Source organism: Gymnodraco acuticeps, unplaced genomic scaffold, assembly GCF_902827175.1.
Source record: "Gymnodraco acuticeps unplaced genomic scaffold, fGymAcu1.1, whole genome shotgun sequence".
Taxonomy (NCBI): domain Eukaryota; kingdom Metazoa; phylum Chordata; class Actinopteri; order Perciformes; family Bathydraconidae; genus Gymnodraco; species Gymnodraco acuticeps.
Window position 1 is genome coordinate 26,460 of NW_022990217.1, and position 25,688 is coordinate 52,147.

The 25,688-nt window shown below is 40.2% G+C and overlaps 1 protein-coding gene across 1 annotated transcript in view; it reads right to left on the bottom strand.

Moving 5' to 3' along the window:
- The window catches only part of LOC117547757 (SH3 and multiple ankyrin repeat domains protein 3-like), a gene marked incomplete at its 3' end in the record, with an annotated part of 149,514 nt that overhangs the window by 21,660 nt on the left and 102,166 nt on the right, over positions 1 to 25,688 (bottom strand). Inside the window, exons 5-8 of the mRNA XM_034218572.1 lie at positions 25,123 to 25,231; positions 10,403 to 10,554; positions 8,835 to 9,002; positions 6,509 to 6,625 (exon numbers count right to left, since the gene is read on the bottom strand). Coding sequence (XP_034074463.1) covers positions 6,509 to 6,625; positions 8,835 to 9,002; positions 10,403 to 10,554; positions 25,123 to 25,231 — 546 coding nt within the window. The remainder of the gene's footprint in view (positions 1 to 6,508; positions 6,626 to 8,834; positions 9,003 to 10,402; positions 10,555 to 25,122; positions 25,232 to 25,688) is intronic.

Below are 25,688 nucleotides of genomic sequence, written 5' to 3' on the forward strand. Positions count from 1 at the left end.
AAATAACAAACCTACACATATTCTGATAAACAACCATCATCTGTGAAGTGTTGACAAATGACAAAGACATACACATGTTATTTAAAACATGCACGAGTGTTATTTTTAGCCATGACATTTGTTGTCATATATAAGTATCTCTGTTGAATGTTGTTTTACTGATTGTATTTACCTGTTATTTGAAGTGCATTTTTGTTTTTAGGATGACTTTCAACATCTGTCCAGGGACTACAGACGAAAAATAGCCTGTTGGCTAACTCTGGCGCATTTACAGAAATGTCAATCAATGTCCCTGTCAAATAAATATATAAATAAAAATAAAAATAAAAAGTCAATACATTTATAATGACGCTTGCAAATTGAAATGCGTGACATACATCATTAATTAAAGAATGTACATGCTAGTACTATATTGCATTATTTAGGAATTGAAGTTTCTTAAACTTAATGTCTAATTGTTCATTATGTAACATTTATTATAGCTTTAACTAAAACAACAAACGTGGAGAAGCAGAGTTCAGTTTTGGTGCTTCGTAAATCTATATAAACCCACAAACATTCTGATAAACAACCATAATCTGTACATTGTTGACAAATGTCAGCAATTAGACATTTAAAGATCTCCTATCGTGCTATTTTAAGGCATATATTATGGGTCTCAGATATATAGAAACATGTCTATGATGTGTTTTTCTCAAAATACAAACAAATCATGCATTTTAGACATCCCTCATACCCCTCTATTCCAGCCCTGTTAGAGAAAGGCAGATTGTGGGTCCTTAGCTTGAAGAAAGAAAATAAAGAGGAGGCGGAGCTAATGCCGGAGATAAAGTAAAATTCTGCTGTGAAAACGTCATCCTGTTCTAAACCACATCAAGGATTATTTCTGAAACAGTATGGAGCTCAAATGCTTTTTCTCTTGCGGGTTTATCACAAGATGAGTTCCTTTTTTTATTTCCTGCTTTTTAAACACATGTGCTCTCCAGTACAGGTTAGCTCTGAGTGTTAGCGAGGCTTGCTAACGTAAACAAAGACGAGATCACGTCCAAAACGTTGTTTCTGATAGCAACTTTCTGTGGGTCACCATCCGATTTCACGTCATATCGGACGCAAATCTGTATCCGCTCGTTGCAGCCCCGTTTTAAAAGATGTGGGTACGGAGGAAGAGAGAGGGTTTTATTTTCTGACGCTGCGTGAGTTCCCCGACGCACCGGGGACATATGTTCAGAGTTGGGTGTAACACGTTACAAAGTAACGCCTAACTGTAATAATATTACTTTTGTCGGTAACGGGGTAGTGTACCGCGTTACTTTTATAATTTAGTAATCACACTACAGTTACTAACATTGCTCCGACACGCGTTACTTCATTACTTTTATAAAATAATCACACTCACTGACAGACTAGAGGGGTTTCCGCCGCAGGTTTATATACATGTAGGCCTATGTAATCTGCGCGATTTGCGAGACCACATCTCCACGTGCAGTGCTGCATAAACATGGCTGAGTCTTCTCATCTGTAAACTCCCTCAACGGGGCCGCTCGCTCTCTTTTGTTGATCGCCCTCTCACGGGTGAACAGTTCAATGTCCCGCTTCATTGTAGGAATTCTGTCTCTACCACTTTAGTTTGAGCATCTCTGTTACTAAGTTATGGAATACTAAATACATAAGTAATTAGATACCTTACCGTTACTGCGCTCATAAAGAATGATAAGAATAATGCGTCTTGAACTGGTTTCATTATTTAGTGTCTTGACGTTTCACAGACTGTTAGCTTGTTGTGTGGCTGGTAGCCTATTTTAGAGCATATACAAAGAAAGACTTGTGTTATGTCTTCCTTAATGCAATAGTAATTGGGGGTGCAAGTGGAGTCTCGCAGAGGCAAAACTGTGGCGCGCTTACACTGTAGGTGCGCCGCAGTCTGCGTGATCTGCCTGTAGGGAGGGGCGGGCCGGCCCTGCGAGTAAAGTAACGAGTAAAGTAACGAGTTAATTTATGTAGAGAGTAACGAAGTAGTGTAATATATTACTTTTTTTTAATGTAATATGTAATATATAACTTTTTTTTAGTAACGACCCCATCTCTGCATATGTTTATGTATAAAACACATCAAAAAGTGCATTTTGCATGATAGGTCCGCTTTAAGTCTTATTTTTAAAACATGAATAGTTATTTTTTGTCCATACATTTACAATGACGCTTGCAAATGGAAACGTGTCAGACTTATGAATGAGGTATTTTAGCTTTCAGGAGACATTAGGGAGGACATGTAAAGACTGTAGAGACGGAGGGATTTAATGTCTATGGAAATCTCCGCTTTAAATAGATTTGTCTTGTGTGTTTCATGTGGTTTTAGTGACTGTAGATCACTGATGCAGGAGATGACAGAGGATGCAGGAGATGACAGAGGATGCAGGAGATGACAGAGGATGCAGGAGATGACAGAGGAAGAAGGATTCTCACATATTTCTATTCAGAAGTTTTTTAAGTTATGTTTTGTAACAACGCTGGAATCTCCTCAGGGTTCTGTGAGGAGGGAGAAAACATGAATATTTATGATGTACAGTATGCCGGCCTAATAACAGAATAATCCAGTTACATCAACCCCCTCTGATTCATCATCATCATCATCATCATCATCATCATCATCACACTCTTCAGCTGCAGCTCTCAGAGCGTCACGGCAACACAGAGGATATTTCAGACGGTTTATTATCATTAATAAGTATTGAGGAAAGACCAACACGTTTACTCTTTTCTGAGAATTACAGTGTTGGCTTTTAATAATTAACTAATCCCATAAAAATACCCCAAATATATTATTATTCATCTTTTGATTTAATATTGTAAGACTGAGGAAGTGCTATATTTTTTTAAATGTACAATACCCATGAAAAGACCATAACTTCATTGGATTATTATTAGGATGATTATTATAATAACTATTATTAAATGCATGTATTTTTATTTATTTATTTCATTTATTTATTTCATTCATGTTTGTTACCATATTATTTTTTAAACTGAAATAAAAGGAAAACACCACAACTAAAAATGAACATATATTTTAATAACTATTGTGTTTTTATTAAAGCCTCATTTATATATATTCTCTTTGCTGTTGAGCTCAATTGTTAGAATACATATGTATGAGCTGCTATTAAAGACGTGTCAGCAGCCTCACATATCGTTTAAGAATAAATGACTATATACAAATGGACCTTTCCCATCTCCATGCGTGGACTAACACATATCTCCTTTATCCCAGCATCACAACACAAACAGACGCTGGTGTGAAGGCCGTTTCCGAGGTCAGAGGCTCGTGGATCTTTAGCTTCACAGAGAGAATTATCGTTGAACGAACCGCAGTCAATGCAGCTGTGGGCTGTTTCTGAGCTGTGATTTTCTGCATAACTGGACACGCTGCAAAGGCTATGTGATAAATGCTATCTGTAAAACACACAGTTTAGAGGCTGCTGATCTTCAGATGCACTCACAGGTTTAAAGTCAAATGCTCTTTGAGATGGTTCAACTGGATCTCAGAGATTTCTTTAAAAAAAAAACCGCTGGTCATTTAGAGATTTTATTTCTTGTTTGGCGCTCCAGTGAGCATATAGGAAGTTATGGAAAACATCCTCCTCCCACTATAACCCTCCTCTATCTGCTCCCTCCTCTTGCCATCTTGAAGGGGCGGAGCTTAGTAGAGGCAGCTAACTCACCTGTGGCCAATCTGTGAAGGCTGCTAGTGGAAAATCTATAAAGGCTCACCTATTGAAAATATATGAAGGCTCACCTGTGCCAAATATATAAATACTTACCTGTGGCAATAATATAAATGCTCACCTGTGTCAAATGTATAAGGCTCACCTGTATAAAATAAAGAGGCTCACCTGGGGCAAGTATGACAAAAAAAAACAATTGATCCCATTCACTTTACCTTCCTTTTTGACATGTATCCATTGACCACATCATGATAAGATTATCATTTCCCTTCTCCAAATATACAATTTTACTGAATAGAGCCTGAACGCACCATAGAGCAACCAAACTGCTTCTACTGGATGCTAGCAGCTAGCATAAACTAGCTCTCCTTTGGCCAATTTCAACAAAGATTTGAGGTTTTTCAGGCCGCGGCCACACGAGGACGATAACGGTCGTATCTACAGCTACAGTTCACTATCAGATAGACGGTTCGGCCACACGAGGCTGACATGGAAACGCAGAAAACGATAACGGGTCCCAAGGTGGGTAGATCTGCAAACGAAATGCTCTGGGGGGCAAACGGCTCCGTGTGTACCATGGATGTATAATAAGCACACAGCGGAGAATAAACAGAAGGGAAACCATGCATGCGCGGGAAGTCTTCTTCGCTGCTTTTGTGGCAGGAGTACAGCGCCACTTACAGGCCTGGCATATGTACTACAGCGTCTCCAGCGCTTTCGAGCGGTCTCGTGTGAACGAATACGTCTCTGGTGCCTATTGCGTGTGGACCTGTGGACGGAAGACTTTTTTGATATCGATTTCGGTCCGTTTGCGTTATCGTCCTCGTGTGGCTCCATCCTCAGTCTCTGAGTGGTTTGTCAGGTTTTAAAACCCGCTGGTCTGTTTGGCTAGTTCTGCTTCCAGTAAAACGCTCCAAATAATGAACACTGAATGATTTATAATCGGAAGAAGCTGACTGCAATGATGGCAATAATGGTGAAGACAACCTCTCCTATGATCCCATGCTATTTAATGACAACTAACTCTTTATTTTGTTATTGTTCTTTGGCAGAAAATTACATATTGTATAAAATAAAGAAGGATTTTAAGTCACGTTGGAACAGAATGCAGCTAAATGGTGTTAGCTAATATTGCTTGTATTAATTAAGGAATGAATGCCAACAAAACACGGAACAATTTGAACCATATTTGAAATGCTCTTACCCAACGCTCTATGAGGGGAAAGTCACATGTTAAAGTATTTACTGTGATAATAGGTAGACAGTGACTTGGTTGTATCGTGGGGATTCTCCAAGCTCAGCATCAGAACATCAAACACATGAGTTTAATAAATAACATGAAAGAAGAGCTGCGAATGATTCGTCCCCTGAGAAAGAGGAACAAAGAGCCTGCAGGCGGTGTGCTCTGCAGATATATGTCAGCATGCAGAGCGGCCATTTAGGTATAACCTTTAATCGCCTTTAAAAAATATACTGAGTTTGGTGACGTTGACAGCGAGGGATCATGGGAAATGTTGTCTTCACCCCAACTGTCGTCATTTCAGCTCTACTTCTTCTCCTTCCCCTGATTAGAAATATTTAAGTATTCATTGTTCAGAAGGTCCTTTGTTTACCTTTTTAGGTAGCATAGTTAAAAAAACACTGATAAAAATCTGTGTTTCAGCCACGATGTTTGACACAAAAAAAGGCTCTAATGTTTGCTCGTCTTGTTTATCTGATAATTGAAGATCCAGATGGTTAGGAGAATTTTACTGAGAGCCATCATCGAACAAAATAAACACAACTGGTGAAAACACGGATAAACTCGCTTCACAAGTACCACGGCAGAAAATGGACGTCCTAGAAAGAAACGTGTGTCCGATTGTTATTGGATAACTAACAATCCAGATGTTGAGGAGGTTTCAATTGTGAGCCAATTATCGACGGGTACTCTCCTCTAAAAACCCTGTGATTAAACGAGTGAAAAACGGAATAAATCAGTTTAATGTTGACGGTTTGTTTCGACAAAGACAAAGCTTTACTACCAGCTGTGAGAAGCACTGCTGCTAATGTTTACTCATCTTATTTCTCTGATAGTTTAAGATCCAGATGTTCAGGAGGTTTTTAACAGGAGCAGAATTATTGTCAGAGGGTTTTATCCACAAAAACCAAATGGACCACCAGGTGTTAATAACACCAGTAAAAGCACCAAATAATGAAGTGTCACGTTCTAAATCAGTGTTTCTCAGAATGGATGTCTTAGAGGGAATAGAGCAGAGTTGTTTCTTTATTGAGATACAATCCAGATGATTACGACGTTTTCATCGAGAGCAGAATTATCGACAGAGGTTTCATTCTCTCCAAAGCTGGTGATTTAAAAGCAGTAAAAAAGCTAAATTCAGAGTTTTCCTTTTAGGGTTCAGTTTTTTTCAGATTCTTTGGCAGCAGCTTATGTTTGCTCAGCTTGATCCTCTGAGAGCTGAAGATCCAGATGTGTAGGAACTCAAATCCTTTATATAGTTAAAAAATAGCGTATGAAGCACAACAGTCAGGATGGCTTTTACATCCTTGTCTGTCCTAAATCATCACATTTGGAAAAAGGTAAATGTGAATCTTAGCTACCACATAAACAAGTATAACGTATTTCCATTTCAACCACGCCAGGGTTTTCCCTTAATGAAAGTTTTCCACTTTTATAAGTGCGTGGTTTATTTACAGTGAGTTCATAATGTGCATGTTTCTCCCGCTTTCACATCAAAATAGTACCAGGGCAATGCACGCACGCACACACACACACACCTGCTCACCTGGTTGTATAGGGCACAGATGTGTAGGGCTGAGTTTCCTGATGCATTCTGGGCGCTCATGTCTGCTCCGTAGAACAGCAGATGTTCCAGATGCTGAACATGGCCGTGACGGCAAGCCTGCACACACACACACACACACACACACACACACACACACACACACACACACACACACACACACACACACACACACACACACACACACACACACACACACACACACACACACACACACACACACACACACACACACACACACACACACAGTATTTAAATTACTTTAATTAAATGGACAAGCTTTTTTGAAGTTTGCAGAGTTCCAGAGGTAGAGATTGAAAACCATTTACAAATGTATTTATCTGTCTTTAAAAAGAAGGAAAGACAGCAGTTGTTAATAACTAAATGTCCAAGCCTGAAAACACTAAATAGTGTGGGACTTTAAAACAAGTTACTCTGAAAAGCATGTGATTTAAACGAGTATTTGTCCTTTGTCGTGTATACAGAATGTGTTTATTATATCTAACATATTTTGACCAAATGTTAAAACTGATCAAATCAATGTTTTGGGACCATTTGCAGTTAGGGTTGGATTAGATGAAGGGTGTTTGGTTAGTGCTGTGTTTGGTAACTCTCTCTAAATAGCTTATCAGGGTATACCTTTTCACATATCTCCATTCTGTCATATGACTGGAATTGTATGGGAGGTGTGTGGCGCAGTGAAGTAGTGCGTTGGTGTTGGGATCAGGGGGGCACAGGTTCAAACCCCGCTGCAGTCAGCATGTCGTTGTGTCCCTGAGACACTTCACCCCAAAGTGCTCCTGTGGGGATTGCCCACAGTATTGAGTATGTAAATCGCTTTGGATAAAAGCGTCTAACAAGTGACATGTCATGTAATGTAATTGAAAAATGTCTCTGTAAATGAAAGCCTTTGACACATCCCCTTGATGGTGTGTGCAGTACCAGTGATTGACCACTAGATGTCAGTGTGCTGCAGAGAGCTTCGTTACCCTCAGTTTGAACCCTGAAGATGTGAGGATGACGAGTGTGTGTAGAGCTTTAAGAAATACACAATTGAATTAATCAGAGTTTAAAGGCTGTCTTTTATGAACCCATTTCCCTCCCTGAATGGCATTAACGTTTGAGGTTATGGTGACAGGTGCAATTTATCGTGAGGGGAGGGATTAAAGTGAAATGGCCAATTTACACTGAGGCTTATTTCAGAGAGGTTTGTGAGGAAAACCCAAATGGCTGCTTATCAGCTAAAGCAGGTTACAGTAAAGCATTCTCTCAGAGTAATGGAGTTTTGTGACATAAGCTTGTGCTCAGTCAGGCAGAACATTAGGGGGAATGTTTGGTGATGTTTTCTTTGTAAGGACCATGAGGTCTGATTGATTCAGCTGTGTCAACAGAATGCACATATGTGTGGAGATTTCTGTAACTTTCTTTCAAAATCTGGACATATCTCCAAATCTGTATCTGGATTTGTAAATGTGAAAGTAAATGGGAATGAGAAGACACATCTGTTAAAGGGAAGATACATGTGGAATATACAAACACATGTGTAAATAAAAACACACGTGTATTATTGTGAAATCAAATCTTTATATGTGAAGGCAAATTTGAATATTTGAAGATATATATTTCAACTTAGAGACAAATGTGAATACGAATATTTTAAAATGTAGATATTGGCGTACATGTGAAGTCAAATGTGAAATATACAGACACGTGTAAATAAACATTCCTATATTTGTTTCAAGGTGATCGCAGGTTTTACTTCTTTGTTAAAAGGATGTGAATAAAAAGTGATTTTCTTGCCCTCTGAACAAACTGAGCTGCCTGACAGATGATTGCTATCACGTCTGAAATGGGACACACCGAGGGAGACAGGGAGAGAGATGTGTGATAAAGCTGATCAGCCTGAACACACACACACACACACACACAAACACACACACACTCGCACTCGTGACAGAGTGTGTAGACACTAATGTGTGACTGCTGCAGGGTGGCTTTTCCTTAAATGGCTTAATACACTTTAACGGTAACAGCTGCCAAGACAGACGGCCACGGAGTGTGTCAGTGTGTGTGTGTGTGTGTGTGTGTGTGTGTGTTTCTACGTGTGCTTTGGTAATATGTACCAGCTGTACCAAATCAAAAAAGAGCAAAAAAACCTTCTGTGCTCCTCTGTTTGCACCTGCTGAACTGGAGGTGTGTGTGTGTGTGTGTGTGTGTGTGTGTGTGTGTGTGTGTGTGTGTGTGTGTGTGTGTGTGTGTGTGTGTGTGTGTGTGGTGTGTGTGTGTGTGTGTGTGTGTGTGTGTGTACCTGGTGAACCTCGTGCCAGCCATTCTCGTCCTGGCAGCAGACGGAGGCGTGGTGGTTGAGCAGCAGCTCGCAGCAGCCGGGGTCCCCCCCCCCCACCACACTGTGGTACAGAGGGGTCAGACCACGACTGTCCTTGTAGTCCGGAGAAGCCCCCAACTCCAGCAGCGTCTGAGTGTGTGTGTGTGTGTGTGTGTGTGTGTGTGTGTGTGTGTGTGTGTGTGTGTGGGTGTGTGTGTGTGTGTGTGTGTGTGTGTGTGGGTGTGTGTGTGTGTGTGAGAGGGGATGGAAAGACACAGAAAGAGGAAATATGAATTATTTAGCAAGAAGGGAATTGAGTCATCTGGTCTCCAAAGTGGAGGTTTTAAAGTAACTAAGAAATACTGTCTTAAATGGAATATGTTGGTGATGCCTACAGTACGTCTATAGCGCATAATAAACATACTTATAATGCATTATAATCAGCTTATAGCAATGGTATAAGCACTGAAATATATTTATAATGCTATAAAAAAGCATCATAATAAGTGTCATTGTACTTGTATTTCACTGACTTTAGAATAATGACATTTCTTTTAATTTAATTTTAATTTTAATTTAACAATGACCAAGTAAAATAACCTATGATAAGATTATTATTTATTTATTTACATTAAATTATATTACAACTATAGTAATTATACACTTAGATCCTTCCTTGCAAAAAAACCAATATGTTTATTTTTACTGTCGGCCGGGTCACTTATTACTGGATCAGCTGCTGCATGAAACAGACACTGGCGCTGTCCAAAGAGAGGGAGGAAAAAGAGAGGCTCCGTGTATTTTATTATTATAATATATAGCCTAGAGTCGTTATTCATTTGTTATAAAGCTCAATAAATAACAAAGAAGACCTTTGACCGGCACTTTTATAATTTTGTCGGAAGATTTAAACTTTAATACACGTTGACTGGCGAAAAACTCTGCCCGGTTCCCTCGGGCCCCACCGCGGAGAATAAACAGAAGGGCAACCATGACAACCATGCTTCTTCGCTGCTTTTGTGGAGGAAGTTACAGCGCCACGTACAGGCTCCTGCATATGTACTGCAGCTTCTCCAGCGGTTGGAGCTAAACGGAGCGGTCTCGTGTGGACAGACACTATCCGGTGAATATTGCGTGTGGACGGAAGCTTTTTTGCGTTTGCGTTAATCCTATGCGTTTAGCCGTTTTCGTCCTCGTGTGGCCGGGGCCTAACAAAGCTCACAAAACTTTAGAAAAATAATTGAAGATGAAACAAAATATAAAAGGTCATTATTAACTTGTTCTTTCACAGAGTGCGCTGTGGGAAAGATTTAAAAGATAAAAGTGATTTTGCTTCTTCTTAACTCAGAAAGTACTGACAGCTTCTTAACTTCACATCTCGCCCTGTTGTTGGCTGACAGTTTGAACGCATCAAAATGCTGCTCATTTTGCCGAAAGACGCTACAAAGCATGATGATGGAAACTGTCTTGCTTTGCAGAAGTTCCTGCACATGTGAGCAGGTGTAAGAAGTTTAAAACTGAGGATGAAAGACGTTGTATTTTATTTTTACCGTGAGTGTGACGTGGTTCTTGGAGCGAGCAGCTTTGTGCAGAGACGTCATGCCGTCTTTAGCTCTGAAGTCCAGGTGAGAGCCTCCATTCTTCAAAACCTTGATCATCTCCACCATGTTGTCCAGGTGAGCGGCAAATGTCAGCGGACTCTCTAGAAAAATAAATCAAAGACAGAACATTTTCAATTATTTTATCGGTAGAAAAACAAGTCCATATGTGCTAATGTTTTATAACAAGCTGTTTTAAAAGGCTTATTTTGTGAGTCCTGAAATCCAGAAATGAGTCACAATTTCACCACTAGAAATGGATTCAGCATCATCAACAACCCCCAAAACCACTGAAATATCTTCCAATTCGGCAACTTGTGCTAAATATGCAAATTGCAAGTTAGCATACGCCAGATTCTGATTGTTAGGGACCCCTAAATTATATTTCTAACATAAAACGTTGGGGTACTCAACATTTCCAGGTTCACATTGCTTGCAAATGGCTAACTATCTAAATTAGACGACTAAACATCATCATGCTCAACATTAGCTGCCTTTAGCTTAGCGGTGGTGACGTGAAGTCATGTGACCGTGCTGTAGTTCCTTTATAGCCCAACATTAGCCTCCTTTAGCTTAGCGGTGGTGACGTGAAGTCATGTGACCGTGCTGTAGTTCCTTTATAGCCCAACATTAGCCTCCTTTAGCTTAGCGGTGGTGACGTGAAGTCATGTGACCGTGCTGTAGTTCCTTTTATAGCCCAACATTAGCCGCCTTTAGCTTAGCGGTGGTGACGTGAAGTCATGTGACCATGCTGTAGTTCCTCTATAGCCCAACATTAGCCGCCTTTAGCTTAGCGGTGGTGACGTGAAGTTATGTGACCGTGCTGTAGTTCCTCTATAGCCCAACATTAGCCACCTTTAGCTTAGCGGTGGTGACGTGAAGTCATGTGACCGTGCTGTAGTTCCTCTATAGCCCAACATTAGCCGCCTTTAGCTTAGCGGTGGTGATGTGAAGTTATGTGGCCATGCTGTAGTTCCTTTATAGCCCAACATTAGCAGCCTTTAGCTTAGCGGTGGTGACCTGAAGTCATGTGACCATGCTGTCGTTCCTTTAAAGTCAAACGTTAGCTTTTTTCTTCAGAAATCATAAAGTGGTGTTAATATGTGGAGATTATCCTGCTGAACAAATGTGTCCAATGAAATCCAATCCAATTGAAAAATCCCATTGAACCAGGGAGATGTTGTCTTCATGGTCGGCTTATAGAAATACCTCATCACTGCACCACTCTACAGGAGCCAAACAAATATTTGTGCTCCTAAGTGGGAGTCACAAGCTTATACATAAGCTGCACCTTAAACAGTGATCTGAATTTCCATAAGTAACACATCAGTATTCACACGACTGCACACGACTCCAGGGACTGACACCGAGGATGTGATGACACAGTTTGTTTTCTTTAGTACAAACCACCTGGGAAATGTCTGCTTTCATTTTCTATTTGTCTTGTTGAAGATCCATCCATCCATCCATCTTTTCCCGCTTATCCGTGGTCGGGTCGCGGGGGTAGCAGTTCCAGCCGAGAGACCCAAACTTCCTGGCGACATCAACCAGCTCTGACTGGGGGATCCCAAGGCGCTCCCAGGCCAGCGAAGAGATATAATCCCTCCACCTGGTCCTAGGTCTACCCCTTGGTCTCTTCCCAGCTGGACGTGCCTGGAACACCTCCCTAGGGAGGCGCCCAGGTGGCATCCTAACTAGGTGCCCAAACCACCTCAACTGGCTCCTTTCGACGCGAAGGAGGAGCGGTTCAACTCCGAGTCCCTCCCGGATGACCGAACTTCTCACCTTATCCCTAAGGGAGACGCCAGCCACCCTGCGGAGAAAGCCCATCTCGGCCGCTTGTATCCGCGATCTCGTTCTTTCGGTCATGACTCATCCTTCATGACCATAGGTGAGGGTAGGAACGAAAATGGCCCGGTAGACAAAGAGCTTTGCCTTCTGGCTCAGCTCCCTTTTCGTCACAACAGTGCGGTAAAGCGACTGCAGTACCGCTCCCGCGGCTCCAATTCTCCGGCCCATCTCACGCTCCATTGTTCCCTCACTCGAGAACAAGACCCCGAGATACTTGAACTCCTTCACTTGGGGTAAGGACTCATTCCCTACTTGGAGTGAACAGTCCATCGGTTTCCTGCTGAGAACCATGGCCTCAGATTTGGAGGTGCTGATCCTCACTTGAAGATTGTGATTGAAGATCACACTGAATAATTTACAGGTGACATGTGAAGCACAGTGTGAGTAACATGATGCAGACAACTAAAAAGCACACCTGTGTTGTATTTACTTAAACAATTACACAAGGTGAGCCATGAGTTTTAATCTCAATGCACTTGTAAAGGGCTTCTCGTTAGGGTAATCCAAATGCTCCAAATCCAAATAGCTGGTTGTGATTTCAGGCTATGAAAAAACAGTTTGGTCCCCTATTGTCTTTCTAGCATCTGGCTATCATTAGACTCCCATTTCTGAAACACATCCCAATTACTTTATATTGGAGTGGGGCAGAGACTCATTTTCAGTGTCTTCACTGCAGATAAATAGTCGCCAATCAAGATTAATTGAAGATATACAAGTCTGCCAAAATGAGCTCATATAAAAAGCTCCAAATAAAGTGTTTGAATGAGTTTAGCCTTGAGAAGAAGCTCTAGCCTGCCCTTCATGAATGAATCTGATTAGGAGCAAGTAAGTGACAGAAACAGGGAACTTAACTATAGTTTTTTGGGAGGACTTCACAGGTTTCCCTTTCAGTACATGTCCATATTCATGTTTATATAGTTTATTGTTTTGCAGATGATACACAGCACAGAATGAGGCTGACTTGTTTGAAGCCTGCACCTAAATACGTTTTAAATTCAGTTTTATAGAAAAAAACAAGCTCACAATGAAAATGAATTCAATATTGATGTCAACTTATTCCGACATGTAAAATGAAAAGGATCTCGTCATCTTGCCCTGATGTAAACCATCTGATTAAAGAAGGTCAAGTGTTTGTCACAACTAATTAGAGTAATACAAACTTCACTGTAATTAAGACCTCTTTAAAAATGTCAATCTTAATGAGATCTTCCACTCAGAGATAATTAATGTGTCCTAATTTCCCGTAGAAATAAACAGATTTTATTTTCAGTTTGCTGTTGTTATACAATAAATCAACACAGATCAGTTTAGTATTCACATGTTGTACGAGAAGATGTCAGATACAGCTTCTTTTGAGTTTTCTTATAGGTATAAAATTGAACATTTACCAAAGGAAATGAAAATGCCATCATCATCTTGGACAATTTTAAAATCTGTGGCAGTAATTTCTCAAACTATACAAGTCTGAATAGCTTCGTTTGAAGGAATGAAATTAGCCTCAATTTCTGCAGCGGTGCAGACTGTGTGCAAACAAAGAGTTTACACAGCAATACTGAAATGAATAGTTTTTATTCCACGGCTTTGTTGAATATTCAATTCTGATTGGTCAATTTGGACATCTCAGAGGTTGTTAATACTCACTAACAGACCGTTGCTAAGGATAACATGACCGTTGCTAAGGAGGATCAAGGGACTACGCGAAGTCATAAGAGGTCCGACATTTAACATCAGCTGTTTTACAACAAACTAAAGATTTTCAGATACAGAAATATCCTGTATCAGAAAACATCATGGAATAATTATCTTTATGTTTGTGGAGAGCATGAACATGTTGATTCATGATGGCTGACACTTTCCCCAGTAAAGAAAATAAAAAGGGAACAAGAGAAGGAGAGAGGTTAAAAGACAGACAGCTGGACATCAGTGAAATCAACAGAAGAAGACAGGAAGTAAACACTAAAGGGAACAACAGAAGACAGACAGGAAGTGAACAGCTGAAAAAGACAGACAGGAAGTAAACACTAAAGGGAACAACAGAAGAAGAAGAAGAAGTAAAAACTAAAGGGAACAACAGAAGAAGAACAAGAAGAAGAAGAAGAAGAAGAAGAAGAAGAAGAAGAAGAAGAAGAAAAAACAACTAAAGGGAACAACAGAAGAAGAAGAAGTAAAAACTAAAGGGAACAACAGAAGAAGAAGAAGAAGAAAAAACTAAAGGGAACAGAAGAAGAAGAAGAATAAGAAGAAGAAGAAGAAGAAGAAGAAGAAGAAGAAGAAGAAGAAGAATAAGAATAAGAAGAAGAAGAAGAAGAAGAAGAAGAAGAAGAAGAAGAAGAATAAGAATAAGAAGAAGAAGAAGAAGAAGAAGAAGAAGAAGAAGAAGAAGAAGAAACAACAACTAAAGGGAACAACAGAAGATGTCACAAACGAGCTGAGGACCAAAATGCAGAACACGGGAAACCAGGGATAGTCGGTAACCAGCTTTATTGAAGGCAATAGGCTGGTGGGAGACAAAACGGCAGATAGTAGGCAAAGAGCTGGTCGGGGACAGGCGAGGGTTCCAGGAGAAAGCAGGACGGGAGTCGCAGGTACAGAACGGGTCAGGGAGCAGGCGAGGCAGGCTGGTCAGGGACAGGCAGGGTCGAAACCGGGGAGAGCAATCTGGAGGGTAATGCGGGAAGACTGGTATGCTGCAAAGTACGATCTGGCACTGAGGGGAAAGTGAAGTGGGCCTAAATACTAATGGAGCTGATGGGTGTAACAGAGAGAGAGAGAGACAGGGTGTGACTACCAGGTGACTAAGGAATGTTAATGCAGAAAATAGGTGAGTGAGAAAGCAGACTGTGACAGAAGAAGACAGACAGGAAGTAAACACGAAAGGGAACAGAAGAAGAAGAACAAGAAGAAGAGGAAGTAAAAACTAAAGGGAACAACAGAAGAAGAAGAAGAAGAAGAAGTAAACACTAAAGGGAACAACAGAAGAAGAAGAAGAAGAAGAAAAAAGAGAAGAAGAAGAAGAAAACGCTAAAGGGAACAACAGAAGAAGAAGAAGAGGAAGTACAAACTAAAGGGAACAACAGAAGAAGACAGGCAGGAAGTAAACACTAAAGGGAACACCAGAATAAGACAGACAGGAAGTAAACACTAAAGGGAACAGCAGAAGAATAAAGACAGGAAGTAAACACTAAAGGGAACAGCAGAAGAATAAAGACAGGAAGTAAACACTAAAGGGAACATAATAAGACAGACAGGAAGTAAACACTAAAGGGAACAGCAGAAGAAGACAGACAGGAAGTAAACACTAAAGGGAACAGCAGAAGAAGACAGACAGGAAGTAAACACTAACAGGAATACGGAATTGGCTCTGTCAGTGTTTAAAGACTGGTTAATGGAAATTAAACCATGAACAGACTTGGACAGTTACAGAAAACCCTGATCAGTGCTGCCATTCATCTTAAGTTGCGTTGCTGTCGCCTCACTTGGTATTGAATATTTTATTCTTAACCGAAGCTAAACAATAATTTTGAACTCATTGAAATCATTCTCAATAAATATTGAGTCAAGTAGTTGGTTTATTAAGTCACCTCGTTGCACCTTTTCTTTTACATAATAGCTGTTTAACAAGAGTGCTAATTTCCCCTTCAGCAATAAGGCGTTTATTTAACAAAAGCTCTCGAAGCCCATTAAGATAACACCGACTCCCTGCTTAATAATGCTTTCTCCTCTCTGCTTCACCTTCATTTCCTCTCAACAGACATTTGTATTCTGGGCAAACTCTGTCCACTCAATACTGGCCGAGTTAAGAGCAGCCGCACCGCAGAGATACCCTTGACATATTCATTATCATGAATACACATAATTGTCCACCTCAGGTACAACAGTGCTGGTAAACAATGATTATAATGTGCTTTTAAATACATGCCGATATAGATAAGTGGTAAAATAAAGTGGTAAAGTGTTTTTAAATCAAGGAAAGGTAATCCCTTCTACCGGCACAGGAAGGATTCTCGTACTAAAAAATACTTTTCACAGAAAGGATGATTTAATGAAACACCAGGCAGAACACTTTTCTGTCTCCAGTACTCTGGTTGATTAGTTTCCTATTAGTGGACGAGGACTTCAGCAGGCATTGCTATAACAAGGATGTATTTTCAATCCGACTGTAATGGATCTCTGTTCACATTGAACATGGTAATCATCCACAAGTCAGTGGAGTGGTGCAGTGATGAAGCTTTGGAAAAAGCTTGCCGGCTGGCGTGTCTGAAGCTCGACCAACAACCAATCACATGAATCTCCCGCCCCTGACACACAAGCAGCGGTTTGATTGGCTAGAGCTTGTACTGGCATATGATTTGATTGGCTGACGCTTCCACCGAAAGCTTCAGAAGATTCAAAAGTTGAACATTGCTCAACTTTTGAATCCTGAGATGCCTGGAAATCTCCGCTTTGCTTCCCACAATGCAGTTCGGCGAAAAGTGAGACAAAGTGACGTCACCCCATTCAAAGTGAATGGGCAGAAGCGTTGGAAGATTTTTTTTAACGCTGCTGTGTGAACGTTACTGTAGTACAACCTGGAAGTTAGCATCGCAAGGGCTCCCTCCACAATATGCCAATGGGATTTTTACATTGCGGATTATTACAGAAAATAATCTCTGTGTATAACGAGCTTTTATTATACTCCATATGTGATGGCCACAGCCACACAGGGTAAACCAACTACACTGCATCCTCATCTTCAGTAGTTTTGCTTCAGTGCAGCTACAATAAAACATGCCAATTAACACCACACATTTGCTCTAGATGGTAAACTCTTTATTTGATTGTAATCTGACATTACTTCAAACATTTTAGCACAGCTAATACACAAGTATTTGTTTGTATTAATTACATTCTTTGTCTCTTGAGTTACCATGTCCATTGGGGGAGGTTACTTCCTGGTTCAGCAAAGGGCGTGGCCGAGCGCTGAGGGCTCATAAATACTGCAAGGAGCCAATTGGGACAGATTGGGAAAGGGGGGATTTGGGATTTGGGTTTTCAGTGTCCTTTGTGTATGATGTGACTATTAATTGTCCCTTGGGTTCAACGTGGTTTGGCGAAGCCACTATATATAAACCACTTGGTTTTTCATTGTAGCAGGTCAGTTTTGTTGAGTTAACACCTGTTATGTTTCTTTGAGGTATTTTCTGTTGACCTCTTTTATAGGCCTAGTTATTATATGATGATTTTTGGGTAAATAAAAACCCTAGTTTATTTAAACCACTCCTGTGTCCTGTTGTCTTACTGCTTGGTCCCTGACACCATATATTAACACCACTTTATGATTTTTGTATTAATCAGCTAAATTGCACAGTTAAAAAGGGTTTGGCTGCTGATGGTGATCTAAGTCCTAATTGGAAACATATATATTGAAGGAAAATTAGCTGATGTGCTAAAATTATAGCATTTACATTTAAAATATGAAACAAAAAACATATCAAAATAACAAGCAGTAAAACGATAAGAGATTATAACTCAAACTGCCTGATCGAAGCTCCTCGATAACTCAGATAAATTCACTGACCTCCCTACTTAAAACAAGCTTTTACGATACTCCACATATTAATACCACTAAAAACCACAATCACATTGAAAAACACATTGACTTCCAGACCAGATACAGGAAGTGGTGACTAATGCTGACTCATTTCTGGGTTTAAGGACTCATTGCTGCTCCACTCATCAACATGGCTGTTTTCCCTGCCACCGATGTGCAGGATATCAAACAGGTGCAAACATCCAGCTGCTTCCACACAGAGTGTTTCACCCTCTGGGCCACTGTGAAGGCTTGTGTTTGTGCCGAGTATCTTCCAACATGTGAGTTGTGTACCAGGTACTCCTGAGAGTGTGTGTTCAGTCAGAGTAAACAGAGTAGCTGTAGAGCTGGCTCCATGTTTTTACACACAAACACACCGGGGGGGCAGTCAGTGCCCGGAGTAATGAGCTGCATCCTAACGTCAATGTGTTCTCAACACAACTCTATTGCTCCATAAACACAAAGCGAGCAGCTGCTCAGTGCTATGCATAATAGATATAAGTCCTCCTCGGCACACTTGTAGAATAAGAGTCCTGCGTCTGGGGAGAATGCAACCAGGCAAGAATAATCACTTATTATCTCCAAACATGCACATCCACTCACTTGTAATCTTGATTTAATTTGCTGTGGAGCTTGGTGTTAACATCAGATTTCATTGCTTAACAGGAGCCTAATAAAAGAGAGAGCTTGTGCACGTTTGGTTATTAAAAATCAGTCTGGATAAATATTGGACAAGTGTTATTGGATAAGAATCATAATACTCTATTTATCCTGTAGGTAATTAGTACGGAAGAGGATTAGGGCCACATAAAAAGACATTTTTGGGGATGTGAAATGTGCACATGATACTAACATATATATATATTCGTTGTACAGTTGTGTAGGCTATTAGTATTAATCAGTTGTAATGCTAAATTGCACAGTTAAAATGGGTTTGGCTGCTGATAGTGATCTAAGTCCTAATTGGAGAAAATATATGTTGAAGGAAAATTAGCTGATGTGCTAAAATCATAGCTTTTCCCATTACATTTAAAATATATTAAAAAAAAACATATCAAGATAAACAAGCAGTAAAACGATAAGAAACATGAAACTGTTAAAATTATAACTGAAACTGCCTGACCAAAGCTGATCGATAACTCAGATGAATCCACTGACCTCACAGTCAATATCACAGAGACTATTGCTTCAGGGGAAAACTGTTGTTAGCGGTTTACAAAAGTTTGAGTACCAACATTTTCAATTTAACTGGATTGTATCTGTAAATAAGAATTCATTTCAAGTGCAGATATCTGAAAACCACGACCTAAACACAAATCATAGGCTACTCCCAATAAAAGTGAAAAGTGACACATTTTTGGTGATTTTGGAGAAACTGACTGGAAACTTTGCAGGTTCATTATGTTCCTTTTAACAGAAAGCTTCTCCAGGACAGAGGCGTATATTATATACTGTCCAGTCAGGTCTCAATAAATCTAACACCCCGAAGAAAAGAGCTCACACTCTCCATTATCTAAGCAGGAAATCATAATCATGGCAAAGACGGGTGTTGTGTTGCAGGCAGAGAGTGTGAACAGTGAATGGTACGGTGGCCCTGAAGTGCAAGACACAACAGCATTTCACAAAACGCCGCAGCATTTCACATTGGACGGAAAGGGTATTCCTTAGGGAGAACACTTCTTGTTTGTGATTGGACAGAGCGTGAAGCACTGCTGTGATTGGTTGTTTTTTCTGCCAGTCAAGAAATGACGCTTCGTGATTGGCCCAACACAACAGCCGTTAGCTGTTAGCACACACTCAGAGCTCACAGCTCCTCATATCTGTTCAGAAACTGGACAAAAGTTAAACATGTACAAACCACAGACTGTCTATGTCATGACGAATACAGTCGCTGCTTTATTTATGTCTGTATGACGTTGTTGTGAGTGTGGACGGAGCAGCTACAGGTTAGTTTAGCCTGATCGATCCGATTCCGATAGGATTTACATGGAGATACGGCCCGCCCCCTCTCCAGCGTCTTGTTTGAATGACAGGAGTAAACACAGAATTAATGCTTTATTAAGTCATGGTTTTTAAGGGGCTTATCTCCATGTAAATACTATGGTAGACCACCCAATATTCGCATCGCTCTAATCGCTCGAGTTTCACCGCGGCTGTCAGCTGTGTTTGCTCCTGTCATTCAAACAAGAGGCGCTGAGAGGGGGCGGGGCGTATCTCCATGAAATCCTATGGGAGATACCAACTACAACAAAATGAACATATTTGACCGTGATTTAATTGTAATACACATTTCAAAATGGTGCCAAGTAACTACATACTGATAACGGTTAGTAAAAACCATGAATTAACGCTTTGACAAGTCTGCAGACAGACGGCAGGCGAAAAGCTTTTAAAATGCGTGTTTTCTGAATGGAATCGGATCGATCAGGCTAAACTAACCTGTAGCTGCTCCGTCCACACTCACAACAACGTCATACAGACATAAATAAAGCAGCGAGTGTATTCGCCATGACATAGACAGTCTGTGGTTTGTACTTGTTTAACTTTTGTCCAGTTTCTGAACAGATATGAGGAGCAGTGAGCTCTGAGAGTGTGCTAACGGCTGATGTGTTGGGACATATTTCGCTGTCGGGTGTTGACCAATCACGAAGCGTCATTTCTTGACTGGCAGCAAAAACAACCAATCACAGCAGTGCTTCTCTGGCTGGCTCTGTCCAATCATAAACAAGAAGTGTTCTCCCTAAAGGAATACTCTTTCCGTCCAATGTGAAATGCTGTGGCGTTTTGTGAAATGCTGTGGTGTCTTGCACTTCAGGGCCACCGTAGAATTGCAAGAAAAAAACAATATGTATTGCAGCTCTTTTCACATGTGTGTGTTTTTATTTTTTTTGCTGTGTGTTAGGCTCGAGCACAAGTTCTAAAAGGTCTCATTGAACTAGGTTATTTTCGGAAACAACAACTGTATTTGTGCGTGTGACTCAGGTGGGTTTTCTGTTTAATTTCAGGTTCAAAATGTACCTATGACGGCCTCTAAAAGACAATACATTGCTGCCTCTGCTCTGGAAATGACACCCATCTGTCTCTTATTCCCTGTTTACTTACACACATTACAAATAATTCTACGTTGATCCAAACCAACCAGTGGCCACAATGTGAGAAGACCAACCTCAGAATCAAGGAGGACATTTGCAAGGAGTGTAAATGGAAAAACTGTTTGAGATAAATGTGGTTTATTGATGGTCTTACTGGGAAATATCATTTAGAAACTGATAAAAAGCTGATTGTGGTTCAGGCTGCGCAATAATTGTATCTGTTACTATGGTTACTGTGTCAAATTACACCATAAAGAGTGAAAAGCTACGTCTTATTAACGCTTGTCGTACGATAATTGCAAATTCATAGGAAAGACCGACTTCCAGGAACAACAAACTCTCATATGATATTGGGTGATGCTGTTGGAAAATCATGAAAAAAGGAAAAACTAAAATCATTGTGTCATCATCATGGAATCATCCATTACAACTGCAACTTGGTTATTACAACCTCTCAAATCAGTCATTACAACTTCACAAATCTGCTCTGTGGCAATATAAATCGACGAATCTGCGGGCCTTGACTTTTGCTACACTTCTTGTGATGAATGTGTTGCTAAAGTAATTTTCACCTGTAGATGTGGGGGGAGGGACGGTTCGACCTGACATGGCTGTGTGACTGACCAGAGTTTGCGTCTCGTCGTTCTGATAGCTCCGCCCCTTCGCTCCAACCCCCCTCCCTCCCTCCCCCACATCTACAGGTGAAAATTACTTTAGCGACACATTCATCGCAAGAAGTGTAGCAAAAGTCAAGGCCCGCAGATTCGTCGATTTATACTGCCACAGAGCAGATTTGTGAAGTTGTAATGACTGATTTGAGAGGTTGAAATAACCAAGCTGCAGTTGTAATGGAAAATATATTTTAAAAATACATATTTTTCTGCAAGTGAACATTTCATCAATAAGTTCATTTTTTTTCTACAAGCTACAACACTTTTTTTTTCTTCTGTGACTTCAAATTTGGTTCACAGATACGTGGATATTTTATACAAGTTTAAATGTATGCACACAAGCTCAGATTTTTTTTTATGCAATTGCTCACATCAGGTTTTTTAAGCTCTCGCATTTTGCACCATATCTACCTTCATAGACCAGGGGTATTCAACAACAATTCAACGAGGTCCAGTTAGAGAAAATCTTCCCATGCAAAGGTCCGGAACATCAAAATGTCTAACTTGCTTTATGAATTAGTGTGATATACAGTTGCAAGAAAAAGTATGTGAACCCTTTGGATTCTCCACACATAGCGTTGTGTGTTCCTTCCAAACAACTCAACTTTGGTTTAATCTGTCCACAGAATATGTTGCCAGTAGTGTTGTGGAACATCCAGGTGCTCTTTTGCAAACTTCAAATGTGCAGCAATGTTGTTTCTGGACAGCAGTGGCTTCCTCCGTGGTGTCCTCCCATGAAATCCATTCTTGTTCAGTGTTTTACGTATCGTAGATTCGTCAACAGAGATGTTAGCATGTGCCAGAGATTTCTTTAAGTCTCTAGCTGACACTCTAGGATTCTTCTTCACCTCATTGAGCATCCTGCGCAGTGCTCTTGCAGTCATCTTTACAGGACGGCCACTCCTAGGGAGAGTAGCAACAGTGCTGAACTTTCTCCATTTATAGACAATTTGTTTTACCGTGGACTGATGCACATCAAGGCTTTCAGAGATACTTTTGTAACCCTTTTATGCAAGTCAACAATTCTTAATGGTAGGTCTTCTGAGAGCTCTTTTGTGCGAGGCATGGTTCACATCTGGCAATGCTTCTTAAGAATAGCTCATTCAAAACTGGTGTGTATTTCTTATAGGGCAGGGCAGCTTTAACCAACACCTCCAATCTCGTCTCATTGATTGGACTCCAGGTTGGCTGACTCCTGACTCCAAGTAGCTCTTGAAGAAGTCTTTAGCCTAGGGGTTCACATACTTTTCCCACCCTGCACTGTGAATGTTTACATGGTGTGTTCAATAAAAACATGAAAACATATAATTGTTTGTGTGGTATTAGTTTAAGCAGACTGTGTTTGTCTATTGTTGTGACTTAGATGAAGATCAGAACACATTTTATGACCAACTTATGCAGAAATCCAGGTAATTCCAAAGGGTTCACATACTTTTTCTTGCAACTGTATATTGAAGTAGCTTTATCAACGTCTGCATGTAATCAACAACTGACTGCCAATCAAATAAAGAAAGTACAACTCAAAAACAACAATATTTATTATCAATTAACATTGAACTACACAGATATACAGTAAATACTGTGGATATGTGTAATGTTCCTCTCGGGCTGCATTTAAAAATAAAATAGAGGAAAAAAAATAGCTTTTGAAAATGTGTGCATCTTGAAAGTGCTTCATTTTAGATAAATAAAATAAAATGTAGCAGCAGCTTGAGTTTCCCTTTTTCTTTGTTAATCGTTTCACATCATGACTCAACTGTTTCGGCAGATTATAGAACATACCAGTCTTTACAATTGAACAGTTTTAAAGTTTCTCTTTCCTTCCCTCTTATATTCCAGACCGTGGTCCGCCTGTTAGTGAACTATGGTGTAGAACCAACCCAGTCTCACATCTAAACGTATAATAACTACGTTGGTCCACAACTTGGGACGTAGTATTTCTACAAAAACGCCTCTGAAATTGTAGGATCCCTACGTTTTTTTTCACCATTCACCATACACACATATTGATAGATGTCTTGTAATGCACTGTTGAGGAACCTGCGACCCAAGTTGTTCATTCATTGCATAACTACACTGTAGTTGTGTATATGATATGTCAATAAACCTTAGAACATCTTGAAATCTTGAAAGGGATGTGCAAAATAGTCATTATATACAGTCTTTAATGAACTATTAGTAGAGAATAACGAGTAATGAATATACTTTATAGGGATCCTATTAATATCTAATAATAAAAATAATGAAATTCAATAACGTGCTTTAACCACTAGGTGTCCCTTTCTATCAGCTGTGCACCTTTATGGTGTAAATACAGCCTATCTACCAATTGGATCAAATATAAAAGTCAGCCGAATTAGTGTTGATACTGCAAGGAGACGTATTGTGTGAAAAGAAATGTAAGATGTTGTTTAATGGCAGATATATTTATGATCCACGTCACGTTTTCAGTGTGGGCGGCAGTTCCTCATGTTTGTCTAGAAGTCTTCTCATCAGGGCTCTATAAATAGAGAACTACGGCAGATATGTAATATGTAATGCAGCCGAACCGTGTATTACAATGCCGTTATGGGATGACTTTCAAAGAGAAAAGCAAGCACACTCGGAATAAAGTATTTTTTTATTTTTTCGGATTTCACATCACATAAACACCATATCCCAACGTGCATTGCGGCTAAACCTTCCAATCACCGAGCTGAGGATCTTGCCTACGTCTGTTTCCGGTATTTGTCTATGACGATGTGCTGTGAGATGTGAGACTGGGTTGTAGAATTGCACAGGGGGAAATAACATATCTATGCCACAATTTCAGATGCGGATTTAGTTAAACTAATATGTTTGCGCTGTGGACCAACACTATACATTGACGGGGAAGGGGGTAGCAATAAAGATAACACCATTAAACAGTTACACAACATAACAGAAATAATATCGATAGCAGCGTCCCTAGCAACCACCTTGGTAACAATGAAAACGTTCTATTGGCGCAATTTCCTGAAGTACTCTTTGTAATAACTAGCAAACTAAAGATCATGTACATCCACTGCACACATAATCTGAAATAACAACTCATATTTCTCGCATCAAATGACATCAAAACGCATTTTAATGGCCAAACTAACCTTAAAATAGGCATTTTCCACCGAGAATAAAACGAAGGTCGGCCATGTTTTTTTTTTTACGCGGAGAGAAATTTGAAGATCACGTGACATAGACACCAGCCATTGGAAATGAATGGTGAAAAAAAACGTAGGGATCTTACAATTTCAGAGGCATTTTTTGTAGAAATATTACGTCCCAAGTTGTGGACCAACGTAGTTATTACACGTTTAGATGTGAGACTGGGTTGGTAGGACATATGCAGATTTCCACCAAATCCAAACTCACAGCTAAATAACACCCTCTACTTTTTGGAAGTAAAATGTACCATTGGTATTCAGCTTTATAGGTCTTGGTGTGTTTGGTGTTTGTGCTTGAGTGCTGCCTTACCACCAGTCTCACTGTCATGGTAGTTTGGATCGAAGCCTCTCTCCAGCAGCTTCAACACTTTGTCCACCTGATTATGTTGGATGAGGTCCATGAACTTCCTCAGATTGGCCTGTGCAACCAGAGAAAAGAAAGAGCTATTACACTGAGAAGAAGGAACAAATGGTGGTGGGAGTGAGAGATGAAAAAAGGCAGGAAAACGAGAATAGAAGTTGCCAAAGAAGGCAGTGTAGAGGGTCAAATATAAGTGAGACTGAAAAGTGTACATGTAAAGGAATACATTGAGAAACTAAGGTAGACTTATGCGTGAAGATAGAGGAATAAAAGGCGAGTGAAAGCATGAAGCAGAGGAGAGCAAGGTGACAGGATTCAGAGCGTGGAGCTGAGTTTGATGGCTGCTCCTTTCTGTTCCCGTCTGCTTTCTTTCCAGGCCGCATGATAAAAATAGATAACAGAGCAGCTCCCCGAAGGAGAGCAGAACATGAGGAATAAAGAGTGAGATAGCAGGAGAAAAAAATGGAAAGCAGAAATAAAAGAATAGACTGAGAAGAGAGGCACGTAATAAATGA